Source organism: Empidonax traillii, unplaced genomic scaffold (genome assembly GCF_003031625.1).
Source record: "Empidonax traillii isolate 1590-97213 ecotype Southwest subspecies unplaced genomic scaffold, ASM303162v1 scaffold74:size2480735, whole genome shotgun sequence".
Taxonomy (NCBI): Eukaryota; Metazoa; Chordata; class Aves; order Passeriformes; family Tyrannidae; genus Empidonax; species Empidonax traillii.
In genome coordinates, this window is record NW_020955267.1 from 1,285,072 (window position 1) to 1,300,781 (window position 15,710).

Sequence of the window (15,710 nt, forward strand, 5' to 3'; positions counted from 1 at the left end):
TCCACGTTTTCGGACAACTGGCCCAGTTTCATGATGGGCAGTAAATTGGCACAACCCCTTTCTGCTCTGCTCTTGGGCCAAACTCCCCTCACGGGATTTTCAGGGCAGCCAAAACGCCCAGAGCAGGTCGCGACACGTCAAAGCGCACGGCCAGGACTCCCTTACCGGGGCGCCTTCAGAGCTCCGCGAGGGCACCATCGCTCCCCACGGCCCCTCTCCTCCCTAAAGGCACCACCGCTCCCCAGAGGCACCATCCTCCCTAAAGGCACCACCGCTCCCTAAAGGAACCACCGCTCCCCAAAGGCACCACAGCCCTCCGGTGGCGCTCCCGGTACCGGCGCGGCCCCGCCCCCCGCTCCGCCGCTCTCGCGAGAGCAGCGCCGACCAGCCATGGATGCGGGCGCGGAGGAGCTGATGCCGCGGCTGCTGCCCGTGGAGGACTGGGACCTGGCCGAGGACTTCGACCCCACGGTGCCTCCCAGGACACCTCAAGAGTATCTGAAGCGCGTCCAGTGAGTGGCGGGGAGGATGGTTCGGGGCGGGCCCGTCACCTCCCCGCTAGAGCGGCGCGGCCCCCGTGTTGCCCGGGCCGAGCTCCGCGTCCGGGCGCGCCAGGGCGGCCGAGCGGTGCTGCCCTTCCCCGGCAAATCCGTGTCACACACACCTGCAGGACAGGCAGGTACCGCTCTCCTCGCTCTAGCGACCTAGTGACAGGCGTCACTAGGACGGCATGAAGCTGAGTCAGGGGAGGTTTCTGATGGATATCAGGAAAAGATTCTTCACCCAGAGGGTGGTTGGGCACTGGAACAGGCTCCCCAGGGAAGTGGTCACACCACCAAGCCTGACAGAGCTCAAGAAGCGTTTGGACAATGCTCTCAGGAACATGGTGTGATTGTTGAGGTGCCTTGCGCAGGGCCAGGAGTTGGACTCAATGATCCTGATGGGTCCCTTCCAACTCATGCTTTCCATGATTCTAGGAGTGTTTCAGAGACAGCCACTTGATTTTGTCTTGTAGGATTGAAGCCGCACGATGTCCTGATGTGGTCGTGGCAAAAATAGACCCAAGAAAATTGAAAAAGAAACAGACAGTAAACATTTCAGTAAGTTTGAGAGCTTTTACACATTTTGAGAAGGGAAAAAATAAAGGGTAACAATGTTAATATGATGTTCATACTAATTTTGGGAAGTCGGCATAAGTAAATAGCACTGCTGGATTTTAAAAGCATCTACAGAATTAAATGTCTGGATTTGAGGAAGCACCTGTACAACTGCTGGTTAACAGCAATTGTTATAACTTATTAAATTGATAATATTCATACTATATGATATAGAGCAGACTATTACTGTCTGAGGAAATCAAATGCTGCATTAAATTTTACAAATTAAATTAACCTGCATAAATTTTAGATCTCTCCATACCTGTCTTAAGGTTTCAATTTATATCTAGGGTAAGAGTAGTAAGTGCAGCTGAGCTTTACTAAAATTAGATGAAATTCTACCACCATTTTATCCTTATTGGTAAAACATTTTATTGGATTTTTTCCTTACTGCCCAGGCAGATTTTTCTGTTGTTACACTGGCCTGCCAGCTTGGTTTTTAATCTGCTTTCAAATAGTTCAACAGACCAAGTTTGCCGTTCTCTATGTAATCTGAAATTTCACTACTAGATTGCTCAGGGGAAGTTTCTGGTGATGTTTCTGACATGACCATGTAACTTCTGTGACCGTTGTCTTCACCTGTCTGTAGCAGAATTCTCAAACACTTGTAGGAAGATTTTGATTTTTTTAATAGCTGTTTCATGCTAATCTTTAAAAAGGTTATATCTACTTAATTGTTAGAGTTAATTTCCTAGAAGATGTTTTTGTGGTCATCTGTCTTCCTGAATGTATTATCTTGACAAGTAGAATGCTTAAGATTGATAGCATTTGTCCAAGATAAAGAAACAGCACCCTGATTTTTATAAACAGGGAAATTAAGGCAGAACAATTGCTAAAAGGAAGATCCTAAATATTGACAATGCATTTTGAGTACCTAGTTCTCTTTTCTGTGTACATATGAGTCAGACAGAAGAAATTTTGTCTAAACCAACTCTTAAATCAGTCTGGAATGTGGTCATTAAATTACCTTAGATGAAGATTTAAAGGATATTGTTTACCTGACAGTAAAGATTTACTGATTCTCTTGTTCTTAAGGATTCTTCTTATAAAACTCTCTTTACATTATAATTATTGCCAGTGTTTTCTCAGATTTCCGGATGTCAGCCTGCTCCTGAAGGATACTCTCCAACGCTCAGGTGGCAGCAGCAGCAGGTGGCCAATTTCTCAGCTGTTCGTCAGGTACAAATAGTGTATGTGAGGGGTCTTGCACAGTCTAGATAGAACATCTGTGCTTCATATCTAGTATAGAAATATTATGTGGTAAGATAGATGTTTGTAGGCAAATGTTTTCAGTTCTTGAAAAATAACTGAGTATATACCGTGTGGCTTTTAAACCCCTGATAAAACTCTTGGGAGAGTCGCGTTTAAAAAAATTCTTCAACTTCAGCAAAAATATGTCAGTATTTAGATTAAGGGATTTGGAGTAGTTATTATTTAGATAATAACTACTTCATATCCCTTACTCTGTTATTTAGATTAAGGGATATGAAGTAGTGGAGGAGGAACAAAAACCTCTGTGATGTGATGCAGTTATATTAAAACCTAGTGCTAGCAGGAGATGTTCTGCAGAACTCTACTGAAAAAAAACAGGTGGATTCTAACCCACTAAGAGATTCATAAAGTAGAACACACTTTGAACAACAGGAATCTGTTGACACCCAGCAGATGAGTGGCACCCATTATGAGGAGAAATATTTATTTGGTAAAATTTATTTGGTAAAATGTATTTGTAAGGTTGTAGTGTTAGCACAGACTTAGATCTTTCCTAACACATTTGTACCCTGCTCTTAAATAACAGAACAAAACCAGAAAATTAAGAGCAGTCTCAAAGGGTAAAGGTTCTAAGTTCACTTAAGCTACAGTTCTAAACTAAACGAGGGTCAATTTAGATTAGATATAAGGAAGAAATTTTTCACAATGAGGGTGGTAAAACACTGGCAGAGGTTGCCCAGAGAGGAGGTAGATGCCCCATCCCTGGAAACATTAAATGTCAGGTTGGATGGGGCTCTGAATGTGACCTTGTTGAAGATGTCCCTGTCTATGGCAGAGGAGTTGGACTCATGGCCTTTAAATGTCCCTTCCAACCCAAACCTTTCTCTGCTTCCATTATTCTCTATGTACAGTTCAAACAGGGTGAAAGGGAAAACATAATAAAGATGTAGGGAGAGATCATTTGTGACCCCAGTACGGCGGACAGCATGTTTACAGTGCACAGCATGTTTACAGTGCGTTGATGCTGCGCTGCAGGAATACCTCAAGTACTGAGGTATGACCAGCTGTGCCAAAGCTGCTGTAGCACTGCATGAGCACATGTACCATGTTCTTTTCAGGGAGGAAAATCAAAGGAGATGTGTACTACTGCACCTAAACATTAACTGAGCTACCCCGTTTCTATGAGGGATCACATTGCATCCTGTACATTAGGCATAATCTAAGGTTTTAGGAGAACTAAGGAAACTGACATTTAAAAGAATATTCACTGTACAGATATTTCTTTAATGCACAAATCAGTCGTCTTCTCATCTGTGCCACAATTAACACTGTGAAGTGTGAGACTATACTAAAAAGTATTCAAAACCTAAAAAGAGCATTGGAAGTCACTTGTTCAAACACTGCCTCAGCTTCTGTTACTTACAGCATTTTTGTATGTTCTTTTGTGTGGCTACAATAACAGTTAGATTGGGAGACAAATTTCTTCTGTTGTTACAGAACGTTTACATCTCCCTACAGGAAACTGTCAAGCAGGCCAATTTCTCTTACATGGCAACACCATCAGCTAGAAGAAAAGTGCTAAGAAAGCACACTTGCCTTCTTTCAAACTGTTCTGTAGGCCTTTGATGAAATAGGATATTGCTTTTATGCGTGGTTTTGGATTAAAACAAAGTGAATTTTTCCTTAAGCTTGTTTTACCAAGAAAAGTCTAGACTATAAAAGCTTATTACCTCAACTAAACTTTATGTAATAGACTTCAAAATTCCTTCAGCTTTAACATTACTTCCGAAAACATTGTATGAGCATCTCAATTACATTTCTGTTAAGAGGCATCAGAAATATTTAACCAGTTGTGCTGCCTATAAATCTATTGACTTATAGAAAGTCATAAAATATACTTTTCATACATTTTACGAGTAATGAAGGACACTTACTGCTAGGATAAAATAACTGCAGAGTTAAACAGTGATTTGGCTTTGTTTTAATTACTCAGAGCCTGAACAAGCACAGAAATCACTGGCGGTCACAACATTTGGACAGCAATGTAATTATGGTGAGTAGAATTCATAACAGTGCCATGTGGTTTGTTTTCCCAGTCATTAAATCCATGGTTTATCTTGCTTTTATGGTTTTATGCAACAATTTAGGAATATTATCAAGTCTTTTTTCCAGTGTCTTCAACATAACAGTATTATACAGTTTTCATTTATTTTTATTTACTTCAGCCAAAATCAGAGGATGAAGAAGGCTGGAAGAAGTTCTGCCTGGGTGAAAGAGTATACTCAGAAATAGATGCACTACCCAATAATGAAAACATAGGAATTGATTACGTGAAGGTAAGTATAGGACTTATATCTAGTTTTCAGCTGCTATTTTGTAAACTGCCAGAAAAAATCCTATTGTTTACTACCACTTTGTGCTAAATAGAAAGTAGGCACTCTGGTGAGTGCAGAAAGTCCCATTTTTCGTTCCTTTTAAGCACAATCTGTGAAGCAGAGAATGAGTCTATCCCTTCAGTCAAAAAGCTGAAGAGTTCCTTCATCTGTTGTCAGCTTAAGTGCACTACTTTGTTGCTTGCTGAACTGAATGGAAAGCTTTCTGCATAGTCTGCTTTAGTGTTGGTTGCATAGTGATATGTGATTACCCTCCTCATACATGTTATCCTACAAACATGCCCTTCACTGCATCATTTTGAAAAAACAAGACTTTAACAAAAAACAGTAAAAGCAAGGTTCTCTGATACCAAATTTGACTGGACCTTATCTTAAACTTGCTTGAAGATTTTTTAACAAATTTCAAAGCTCTGAACAGACTTTCAAATCACTAGAAGTGTCTGAACGTCAGCTTAAAATCTTAGTATATTTCAAATTAGAACAAAAATGTTTATGATGTTTGCATTTTCCAATTTCATGTTTTTCAGGTGGGCTTTCCCCCTTTGCTAAGTATTGTAAGCAGGATGAATCAGGTAAGCCTACCTTTTAAAATATGAGAAATAATGATGTAGGCAATGTCACTATGTGATTCTGTCTGTTGCAGCAGTCTTCTCGGCTTTTTTGTGCCTAGAGTTGTTTATTACAACTTCTATTCCTTGTACACTTTGAAGGAAGCCATGTAATCATTATCTCACCTTCAGCTACAAATAACTTTACTAGGGAGTGTTTTCCTTACTAGTTCTAAGAGTATTTTGTTGTTGTAATTGTTGTAATTCTCTATAGAACATTTAGTGTTTGAATTTTTGCTGAATGCCCCAATAGGTGCTTGACAAGGTTTTAAGATTTCTCATTTGGTGTTTTAAGTGCAGCCCTTCGACTTCATTATGAACTTTTATGTACATTGCTAGACAAGAAGAATCACATTTACCATTCCTTTCCTACGTTCCCACTAGTCATATTTAAGCAGAAACAACCAGTCAGCATGATGCCTCTTTCCTAATCTGTAGCTATTTATCCATAATATTTTGTTAACACTGAAAATTACTTCATTTTATATAAAGTTCTTTCTGGGAAGTGGTGCTTAACACACTTACTTTACCCTTATACGTAACTTCAACATGGAATAAATACCATGTAGTATCACAGTGGAGTAGAAATATTTAAAATCCTTCAGGTAGAAGGACAACAAAACAAAACATTACAAGTATTGTATTGTCTCTTTCTGTTCCTCTTTTGAAGGCAACAGTAACCAGTGTCTTAGAATACTTGGTAATCTGGTTTGGAGAGAAAAAATTTACTCCAGAACTGGTAATTTTTAATTTATTTTAACTACTTTCACATTAATGCATTAAACAAAGCATAAATTGTTTATAGTTTTCTATCAGATTATTTTAATTTCTAAAGAGTTCTTTAGATGGATGTGTCATATTGTTAAATTCAAAGCTTTCTTGATTAGATATTAAAATAAGTATTCACAGAACTTGTTGGAAGACTGATTACAAAACGTAACAGATACAGACCTAACAAGTATTGCCAAAACCCCTCCCCTTTTTATCACTCCCCAAACTAACTTAAGCCACAAGGCTTGATGATTATCGATGTTGGGGAGAGCAGAGGGTCAGAGAGCAGCAGCTTTGGTTCTGATCAGTTTAAGGTGCCAGGGCACTGCACATTGTATTTACCAACACTTCCATTTTAGTTTGGAGGTGATTGACAGTGTGCTGGCAAAGACACATTTAGTCTTTCCATGTGCAGCACAGACCAGAAAGCTTAGCTGCATTAGTGTAGTGATAAACCAAACCTAAGAAATCCTGGTGGACGGGGTACATTGGCACAAAAGTTGGCCACACCTAGACTGACCACCTATGTAATGGCACTGTATCTACAAAACACCTCATATCCTTCAGTACCACAAAGTGACAGAGTCATGGAAAATTACTTCCATGACACAGTTTCACTATTTTTGAGTCACTAAAGCCTTTCATGTTCTTTCCTTTTCTGTATTAACTCTGTATTAATTCTGTATTAATTTATATTTTGGCCAACATTCAAAAACTACCAGGAAACCCAGGAGTACTGCTCACAGTCTAGAGGCACAAAACTCTCTACTGTTTAGTATCTAATTTGGTCTTCAAAATTCAATTATGGCATGTAGCATTAAATGCAATTTTGTTTTGAGACTTACACTCCAGTCCTACTCTGTATAACAATAACAGCTTGAATATTCAAGGAAATGCTTATAATCAAAACTTTGTTACTTGAATCCTCACAGGGTAGATGGCTTTACGCACTGTTGGCATGCCTTGAAAAACCTTTGCTACCTGAAGCTCACTCCCTTATTCGACAGCTGGCCAGACGATGTTCAGAAGTCAGGGTACTAGAGGTAAGATTTAATATAACATTGTGCAAAGGACTTGGTGAATTTAGCAGATTAAGAGGATTATTTTTCAATTCTTGAAGTCTTGGTAATTAACTTTTGATGTCCTAAGTTTGCTTGAGAATGAAGGGAAGACTACAAATACACACAACACGGCATGTAACAGCTTTTCTATTTGACATAGACAACAAAATAACTGTTCTGATATTTACCTCTTTTTCAGGAGAGCAAGAATGAAGAACAAATATCAGCTCTGAACTTGATAATCTGCTTAGTTAGCAGGTAATGCAACTTACACATCTAAAACAGTAATGCATGTCCAGCATAAATGCACCTAAAACAGTAACATATGTCCAGCATAAATACACCTAAAACAGTAACATATGTCCAGCATAAATGTGTGATTACTTGTCCTAACCTATATTCTTTTAAAAATGGAAGTACACTGAGCCAATATAGCAAATATATTTAGTTAAAATGACTTAAGATAAACCTAAGAGTAAAGTAAGCTTATTGCTTTCCTCAGATGAGCCGCCTGAACCACAAAGCTGTAATTATGATAGAAACACTAAAAGAAGAGCTAGAAAGCAAGGGATCTAACAACTCAAAGTATGAAGTACATTGCCTTAGAGGTTTTTTACCATATTCCACTTCATTCCACTAGGTACTTCGATCAACGTGACCTGGCTGATGAGCCTTCCTAGGCCGTTTTGAGAATATCCAGTATTCTGCATTGCCATAGTACGAACAGCATTATCGGAGTTAACAGCAAGACACTGCACTGTTCAGACCCAAAGTACTATACAGTCCCTTCAGAATACCCTCACCCTAATGTATTTGGGACAGCTATGAGTACCTTAAGCTGAACTTCAGCATGAAATTGTCAACGCCTCTGATACCATCATCGCCATCATCGTAAAATGGTAAATTAAGTGTCTGGCATCATCTCTGAAGCTCCTGTAAACTACATTCTTGGTTAGAAATTTCTACCATCTGAGTAATCCTATGAACACTGCTATTAGGTGAAGTCTGAGGTTACGTTACAAATGATTGTTCTTTTTCTAACACACCTATTGAGGACTTTTTTTAATAAAAGGATTTTAAAGTTTGTCAACATTGTGGGTTTTCTCAGTCAATACGATTTAACAGCAGCCCTACTATAGAAATTTACACAGCTAGGGTTGAAGGTACCTTTTCAAGTTGTGGTGCCTGAGCTTAATTAAGCACTGCTAAGCAGTTCAACTATATCCAGTAGGTTACTGAAACAATTGTTTTAGCAAAATGTAAATATTACTACTTCCCAAGTAGTAATACTATTTTTAGTAAACAGTTGCAGAAACCAGAGAAAATTACACATCTGTATTCAATGCTTTTAACAGAAGCATTTATTAACAGAATCAACAAATTTATTTTCTGTATGGTTATCTTGACAAATACTTCACCTCACTTATTTACATATATATTTAACATGGAGTGTTTGCCAAGAGGGTCAGCATCTGCTTGGTACATACATAACTCCCTCTGGTTATAACTGTCTTCACCAATTAAAAATCCATTTTAAAGGAACTATGAATTCAGGTCATAGCAACCAATTGATATAATATTAAATGACTTTATGTGTATTGTGGAATTTAAGTCCCTCCCCTTGCTACTAAAAATAATCATTGGCCATAACCAGTTATTGATACATATTCAAAATGTCTTTGAATGATTGGCATTCTTGCATCTGGAATGGTAGTCTTGACTGTCAACTGAAAAATCAAAATTAATTGCAATAACTACCAGAGTGTTAATTCTTGAGATGCAAGTAACAGATTCTGTACGTGATAATGCCATGATGATCCCCAATGCAGATGCTTAAGTATGATGACATTGAAATGTCCATCTATTAGACATACAGCACAAATTATTTCTAGTCTCTTCATAGTAACATTTTCAGCATGTTGAAAGCAGAATGAGTTGGCAACTGAATAACCCAGGTAATGCAAGAATACAAGTTAGCTAATTCTTCACTCCAACAACTCCAAACAAATCTATCAACAGGAACAACAACCACCACCTTCCTCTAAATTACCAGTGTAAGAACTCAGTGTTTTCAATCAAACTGCAAATCACCACTGAGCAGCATACTACTGTAGTTATTTTCACCTCTGCTAGTGTTATAAAAAGTGGGACAGCATTCTCCTGGATCAAATTCTGCTCTATATGTTTCCAAGAACTGTTAAGTTACTCAGTTATAGCTAATTTGAACTAGCATTCACAGTACCTGAAAAAAGGAGAACTTGGTCACATCTTCAGCTCGAGTATAATAAATCCCTGGTTATCACATTTATAGCCTCTAGCTTGCCAGCTTGTGACAGCTTTCTAGAAAAGTCTTGATCCATTATAAGCTTCAGACCTTTCCTAGAACTTAGGGAAGAACAGTTTCCACTGTTCTTGCCCACTGTGCAACTGTACAATGAACATTTCTGCCAAGACAGAAGGTAGTTGTGTATCAAAGGTGCCATGTGAGCTTTTCTAATTAGCCTGTTATTTACTGGCCTCAAAACCAGAAACTGAATCATTCTCACACTTCTGAATAAACAGTTTCTATTGTGATGAATTTCAAGGTAAGTATAAGGCCTGAACCTGCCAACAGAAAAGTCTTACAGCAAAATTCATTAGAAGTTTTAACAAGATATTTTCATGCTTACCTACAGCAAGATATGTATTGTTATGCAAATCTTGCAACAAGTATCTAGCAAACCCCAGTGTCCTCAAGAGTCTTGGAGATATCTTCATAGCTTCTTTCAGGCCTAATCATCTTCCTGCACACACTCATTACAGAAGTGATCCATAGCTAGCAATTAAAAACAAGTACATTAATACCAAGTTTATGCACAACAAGCTAGAACAATTTTCCTTCTTGGCCAGTATAGATAACCTCAGGTGTAAAATCATTCTGACACAAAAAACAGGTGCTAATTTTAGGGAGGTAGGAGAAACTGTTTAACTGCAGAGAAGTAAGTTCTTGTTTCTACTGCATCATACCTACGTTCCTACATGCCACATGCCCTATTCCTACACGTGCTAATGGCTCCCTCAAAGAAATACAAATGCAATCTCCACTGCCTCACAGTTCAGAGTGAACAGGGAAAGACAGCAGTTGGGCATTCACATTAGGTGACACAACACACATTAGTTTCTTATTCCAGTTTCATCTCGGTCAGGCTTTTACTCAGTTCTCAAACAATGCCTCTGGTCTTCCAGATGTGCTCTTTTGGTAATTGAAATATTTTGCTGAAAACTTTTGGGTACACAGTTTTTACCATGTGGATATTAATACCTTCAAATAGAATAAATTTCATACCAAGACACAAGGATAGTGTTATTTCGATTGACATTTATTACATATTTTGGAATTGTGCTGCACACTGCTATAATTTACAAGTTATATACAAGACTGAGCCAAGATACTGAATCCATACACAAAGGATTTTTTAAGGTAGATACCCAGATTTGAATGTGCTCTACATCTTCTGTATCATCACCTGAAATTTACCTGAAAAAAAAGCAAAGTCAGATCACATTATTACTATCAGAGTTATTTCTCCAAGTAACTGTTTTCTTGTATTATTTTTTTTAAAAAGAAATAGTAAGGAACAGTCCAATCTTACAGTTTAATTGTAAGCAATTGTGCCATTACTTCAATTTAGCATTTAAATTTTAACTCCAGCTGAAGAGCTTTTTCTTTCTTTTCTTTTTCCCTGTAAGTTGATCCATTCCCACATCACAGAAGTTAGGTCAGCCAAATTTAGAATTTGTGCAAAGTCTGTGGAAAATTTTTAATCGAGCAGCTTAGGTAGTTACAACGGACTTGACTTACTAACTTTCTTAATGACTCCTGTAGAGAAAGATCTTTGTTTACTCAAATAGCTTTCTGGACATACATCCTTATGCATTTGATCCTTCCAAATACAACCTTTTAGTTTTGCTTTCCACTCAACATGATGGCGGTTTATCCTCTGTTAGTATTTTCTAAATACCAAAGCCTTTAGTGGAAAGCCATATCCTGAAGTCCACATGGATTTCTATAGCCCAGCAGCTTCAAACTAATCCCACACTGATAAATGCTTATACAGTGATGAAATCAGCCAGGACAGTTACAAAGCGAAGTAGTAACTGAATACTCCAAGAACTACTTACATGCAGGCATTGATGAAACTTCAGCTGTTACAATACTCTTTATTCCCAAATTCGATAGGCCTCCTCGGATTAGTCCACAGGTAAAAGCTAAATACTAAATACAAAGTTGCCTTTAAATAAGTGTCAAGGCTGAAGCTTGTTGATAAAGATTGAAACTAAGTACTCAAGCACAAGACTTAATACTTGGACAATAGAAAGTTTTATTATGGTGCTTGAGAGACTCTGTCAGGTCTCTAATGGACGACAGCTCCAGTATATGGTACAGCAGAGCTCACAACGCAGATTGCTCTTGTTAGGGGCACTATTCCTGTTTCTAATTCCATTAAACCTTTAGGAATTTAATATCCTTAGAACAATATTCCTAAAACTTGGCTGAAATTAGCAACTGGTATTAAAGTCAATAAAGGAGGAATGGTCCAAGACAGAATTTTGGCACAGGCCACATCGTGGGATACAAAGGCCTGCAGATACTTAAAATGTATGTTGCAAAACAAAAGAAACATCTCACCAAACACTAAAAACAAAAAAATCCCAAGGACAGTAGCCAGCAATAAGATGATCAAGAATTAAGAAACCATAAAATGGAACTGAATGTCCCATTTCTTACATCCACCTGAAGCAAAGTGCTTTAAAGCAGATTCTGCAGAGGCATTGATTTTACTTACATGAACTATTACCCTAACTCAGCATCTTCAATCAGAACTGTTTTTAACTCGTGAAAGATCTTTTTGAACATTCCTATCAGCTCATCTCAGAAGCTTGTTCTCAGTAACAAATAATATCTTCCAAATTTTTTTTTGGACATTTTAAAAAAGCTTCTGAAAGCTCATGCTTTCCAAAGAGAATTTGTGTGACAGCAGCAGATAGTGGCGGATAACTGAAACGTAACAGCAGTAAGTTTTTCAACGACCGTGTTTCTTGCACCATAAATCGAATCCGCTGTTCCAAAACAAGGTGCATTTCTAAAAAGTACACAGGTTCTGAAAACTCATCTTCAGCTGCCCTTTTGAAGAGTTTGTATCCATTCAATTACAAAATTTAAGTGTTATTATTAATAGATCAAGGTAACTCAAATCAAACTGGTAGACCCCACATACAATACTGAAGGGTACCTTTGGTGCATGTTCTAAATACTGCTTTCCTGCAGACATTTGTGTCAAGAGACGAAATTTATTGTCTTGAAGGACATAAATACCCTGTTTAAAAAGAAAAAAAAAGGGTTTTTTTTAGCTGAATGTGCAGTAATTTAGAATCAACATTTTATGTGAATACATTTGATTTGTAGGTATATCTTGTTTATCTCCTTCTTTTTCTTTGTTCTAGGCTGAAATATTAAATTTTACATTAAGGCATATGTGATTTAAATTAAAATTGTATTATATACTTGCAAGGAACATCAAACCAAAAGGTACTTAATTATGAGTTTACAACAAAACTCCTAGATAATATTATGATCTTGTGATCTTCCGGGCCGTTGCATGGGGCACTGAATAGATCTCTAAAAAATTTTTATGTAAATTTCTTCTTAGAAGAGTCCTTCTGGTGCTCAGAAACAATAGTTCCATACCAGAAAATCTTTGGCCATATATCAAATGCATACTGTTTTTTTTCATTCAAATCTCAGTCTTCATCTGGTATGCAATTCACTATTCTTATTCTCAAATTCAGTGGGAATCACCTTCCTTAAGAGTGGTACAAGTAACAACAACCAGCAAACAACAGAATTAAAAGTTTGGTGTTTTCTACATTACAAATTTGTGTAACAATAATAAATTATTATAATAAAAATATAATTAATTAATTAATTAATTGTGGACATAGTATAGCTTTATCTACATCTGTCATTTTAATTTCTTTATTAATGACTGTGCTACTTTGAAATTTCATAACCCTTGAACTTCAATGAAGGTTGTATATTCAATTAAGATCTTAAGCTCAATACTGCAGCTTTCTTTGAATTAAAAAAAAAAAAAAAAAACAGATTTCTAACGTAATAACTATCTGTTAGAGTTATTACTTGATAAACAGATCACTGAAAAATAAAACCTATTTTATTTGGCACAATCCTTGTACAAATCCTCTTCTTCATAATTGGACACAACAGGAAAATGGCCACAAGAAAACCAAGTCATCAATAGGAAAAAGCTTTTTTACTCTAGTAAAATGGCTCCTTAAGTTACTTTGATCTTGCTTTAAGAACTGTAACTGTTAATATAGGGAGGGACATGGACACAGCACAATGTCACCAACACACAAATTTGAGGTTTTTTTCAGCAGTTTCTTACACAAGTATGTTCACTAGAGTCTCAACTGCTGAAAACTAAATATTCTTCAAAATAAAAAATTACTTCAAGGTAGCCATTCTATTTAAACATATGTTAAAACAGCAATATCACTTTTTCACTAGTTTTCTAACACTTAGAGATACATAAAAATGTTCTTGTTTAAATGTTAATCAACTGTAACCATTACTTCCCTCTCTGTAACTGCAACAGTGCATAAGAAATTCAAAGCATTGAGTCTTTTCAAACAGGGTGGCCATAAAGACATTACCAACAATTATTACATTGTATTCTGAAGCTACCTGCTAAGATAAATATTACAAAAACCTGCTTTTTAAACAAAACAAAAAAAGAACATTTTGGGTTTCTTATCAGGTAATTAATTCCAGAGCAAGAAAAACAAAAAATGCAATAGCTACTCAAAACTCATATTGATTTTGTAAGTTAAATCTCATTCTACAGCATTAGTACCTGATGATTAGTCCTTAGGTTATCTATTTGTTTTTTGAATACAGTTGTCCAAAAATCTTTGCAAATGAACTTCATAATATCTAATTCATCCTTGAACCTGGCAGTATCTTTTGTAAACCTAAGAGATAAGTGAGATATGTATCAATAATGATGGTACACACATCACCAATTAAACAGAAAAAATATTTTTTTAAAAATGGTACTATGCAACATTATTTTTGAGGCTGTTACAGAAATCAGTTTTCCAACCATTGTACAGTATCATTCTAGCATCACTCTGCATTCAACAAGTATTTTAACTTAAGAGCAACACAGCATTATCTTAATACCCACAACATGACTGCAGAATAAGTTGTTTTAATTCCATGATTATTAAAGATGACTGACATACACAAAGATGCAAAGCACTCCATCAGTTTTATCTTCCATTAATTGTCTACACAGGAAATAAAACGCTCATACCTATACTACTGCTTGGAAAGAATCCTTTAGACATGCAAAAGAGCTCTAACACACAGGAACAAACATGTGAAACTTATAGGGACATCTTTCTCTTGCTTGTTTCAGATTTCTCTCCCTTTATCCTCCTTAAGGGCTTTTATCTGGCACTACAACACCGCTTTGTTCAATGAAAGCATTACTTCAGAAGACCAAGAGTCTCCACACGACCCTGGAACGAGGGCGATGAAGTTGCATCGCGGGTCCCCAAAGGGCCCGAGCAACCAAGGCGGCAACGAGCTCGGTCGCCAAGTTCCAAGGACTGGGAGAGCTTTGCAGAAACGAAACAGAGTGGCAGCCAAACATAAAGTTGTGCTTAAGAAGTAAATAAGAAAGAGAATAAGATCATGAAACGTACCAGAAGTAGAAAACATGCAAAAGTCTACACAAAGTGCAACTAAAGATGATTATAAGTATTAAAAGTAACCGTATACCCTGACTCGGTTTTCATGATGGGAAGCACTAGGCAAATCCATACTCCAAAACTGTGCTGTGATACTCAAACACAGGTGCCCATCAGAATGGGATTCCAATACAGAAGATGCCGGGAGCCGGAGGGACTCACCTCTCGATGAGCCCCTGCCCGACGCGGAAGCCCATGCTCTCCAGCTTGGTGGTGCAGCGCCCATTCTCCTGCAAGACACAATGCGCCGCCACCGCGTCAGCCCCGGCTGCTGCCAGGCGGCCCCGGCTCGGCCCCGGCCCCGGCCCCACTCACCCCTTCGCCCTGCTCGGCGGCGCGGTACAGCCCCGCCACCATCTCGCTGTGCAGCAGCAGGAACAGCGCCTCGTCCGCCATCACCACCGCGGGGCCTCCGCCCCTTCCGGGCGGGCCTGGACACCGCCGTAGCTCCCGGCCGAGGCGCGGCGGTCAGGCAGCGCGGCTGGGCCGGTTCTCCTTGCCAGGAAAGCGCTGGGAACGGGGCTCTCGCGTTACGGGTCTGCAGAGCCCACGGGCTCGGGCGGCTCCGGCCCCGCGACCGGAGCCGGCGGTAAACGCGCCGCCCCCTGCGGAGCTACTCCCGCCTGCCCTACTGCTGGCACCGAGTGGGGCGGGGCTGTGTCACTGCCCCCGGGGCAGCGCCCGTGCCTTCGT

The 15,710-nt window shown here is 38.6% G+C and overlaps 2 protein-coding genes across 6 annotated transcripts; one reads left to right on the forward strand and one right to left on the reverse strand.

The window, feature by feature from the left end:
- The first annotated feature begins 362 nt into the window (after nucleotides 1–362).
- GEMIN2 (gem nuclear organelle associated protein 2) lies at nucleotides 363–8,283 on the forward strand. 4 transcript variants are annotated; one of them, XM_027880739.1, is made up of 10 exons: nucleotides 363–512; nucleotides 1,016–1,100; nucleotides 2,247–2,336; nucleotides 4,363–4,422; nucleotides 4,595–4,705; nucleotides 5,290–5,334; nucleotides 6,041–6,109; nucleotides 7,074–7,184; nucleotides 7,402–7,460; nucleotides 7,843–8,283. In XM_027880739.1, the coding sequence occupies exons 1-10, from the start codon at nucleotides 391–393 to the stop codon at nucleotides 7,880–7,882; spliced, it is 792 nt and encodes a 263-aa protein (XP_027736540.1). In that variant the 5' UTR covers nucleotides 363–390; the 3' UTR covers nucleotides 7,883–8,283. The 4 variants fall into 4 exon arrangements, with proteins under 4 accessions (XP_027736540.1, XP_027736541.1, XP_027736543.1 ...); XM_027880740.1 differs by having other exon boundaries at nucleotides 2,247–2,327; XM_027880742.1 differs by lacking the exon at nucleotides 6,041–6,109.
- A 2,257-nt stretch (nucleotides 8,284–10,540) lies between these two features.
- Nucleotides 10,541–15,629, reverse strand: TRAPPC6B (trafficking protein particle complex 6B). Of its 2 annotated transcripts, XM_027880744.1 has the most exons (7): nucleotides 15,333–15,459; nucleotides 15,180–15,247; nucleotides 14,117–14,234; nucleotides 12,476–12,559; nucleotides 11,364–11,457; nucleotides 10,678–10,719; nucleotides 10,545–10,639 (listed from the first exon to the last, which is right to left on the reverse strand). In XM_027880744.1, exons 1-6 carry the CDS (start codon nucleotides 15,411–15,413, stop codon nucleotides 10,688–10,690), a joined length of 477 nt encoding a protein of 158 aa, XP_027736545.1. In that variant the 5' UTR covers nucleotides 15,414–15,459; the 3' UTR covers nucleotides 10,545–10,639; nucleotides 10,678–10,687. The 2 variants fall into 2 exon arrangements, with proteins under 2 accessions (XP_027736544.1, XP_027736545.1); XM_027880743.1 differs by having other exon boundaries at nucleotides 10,541–10,719; nucleotides 15,333–15,629.
- Nucleotides 15,630–15,710: the final 81 nt, after the last annotated feature.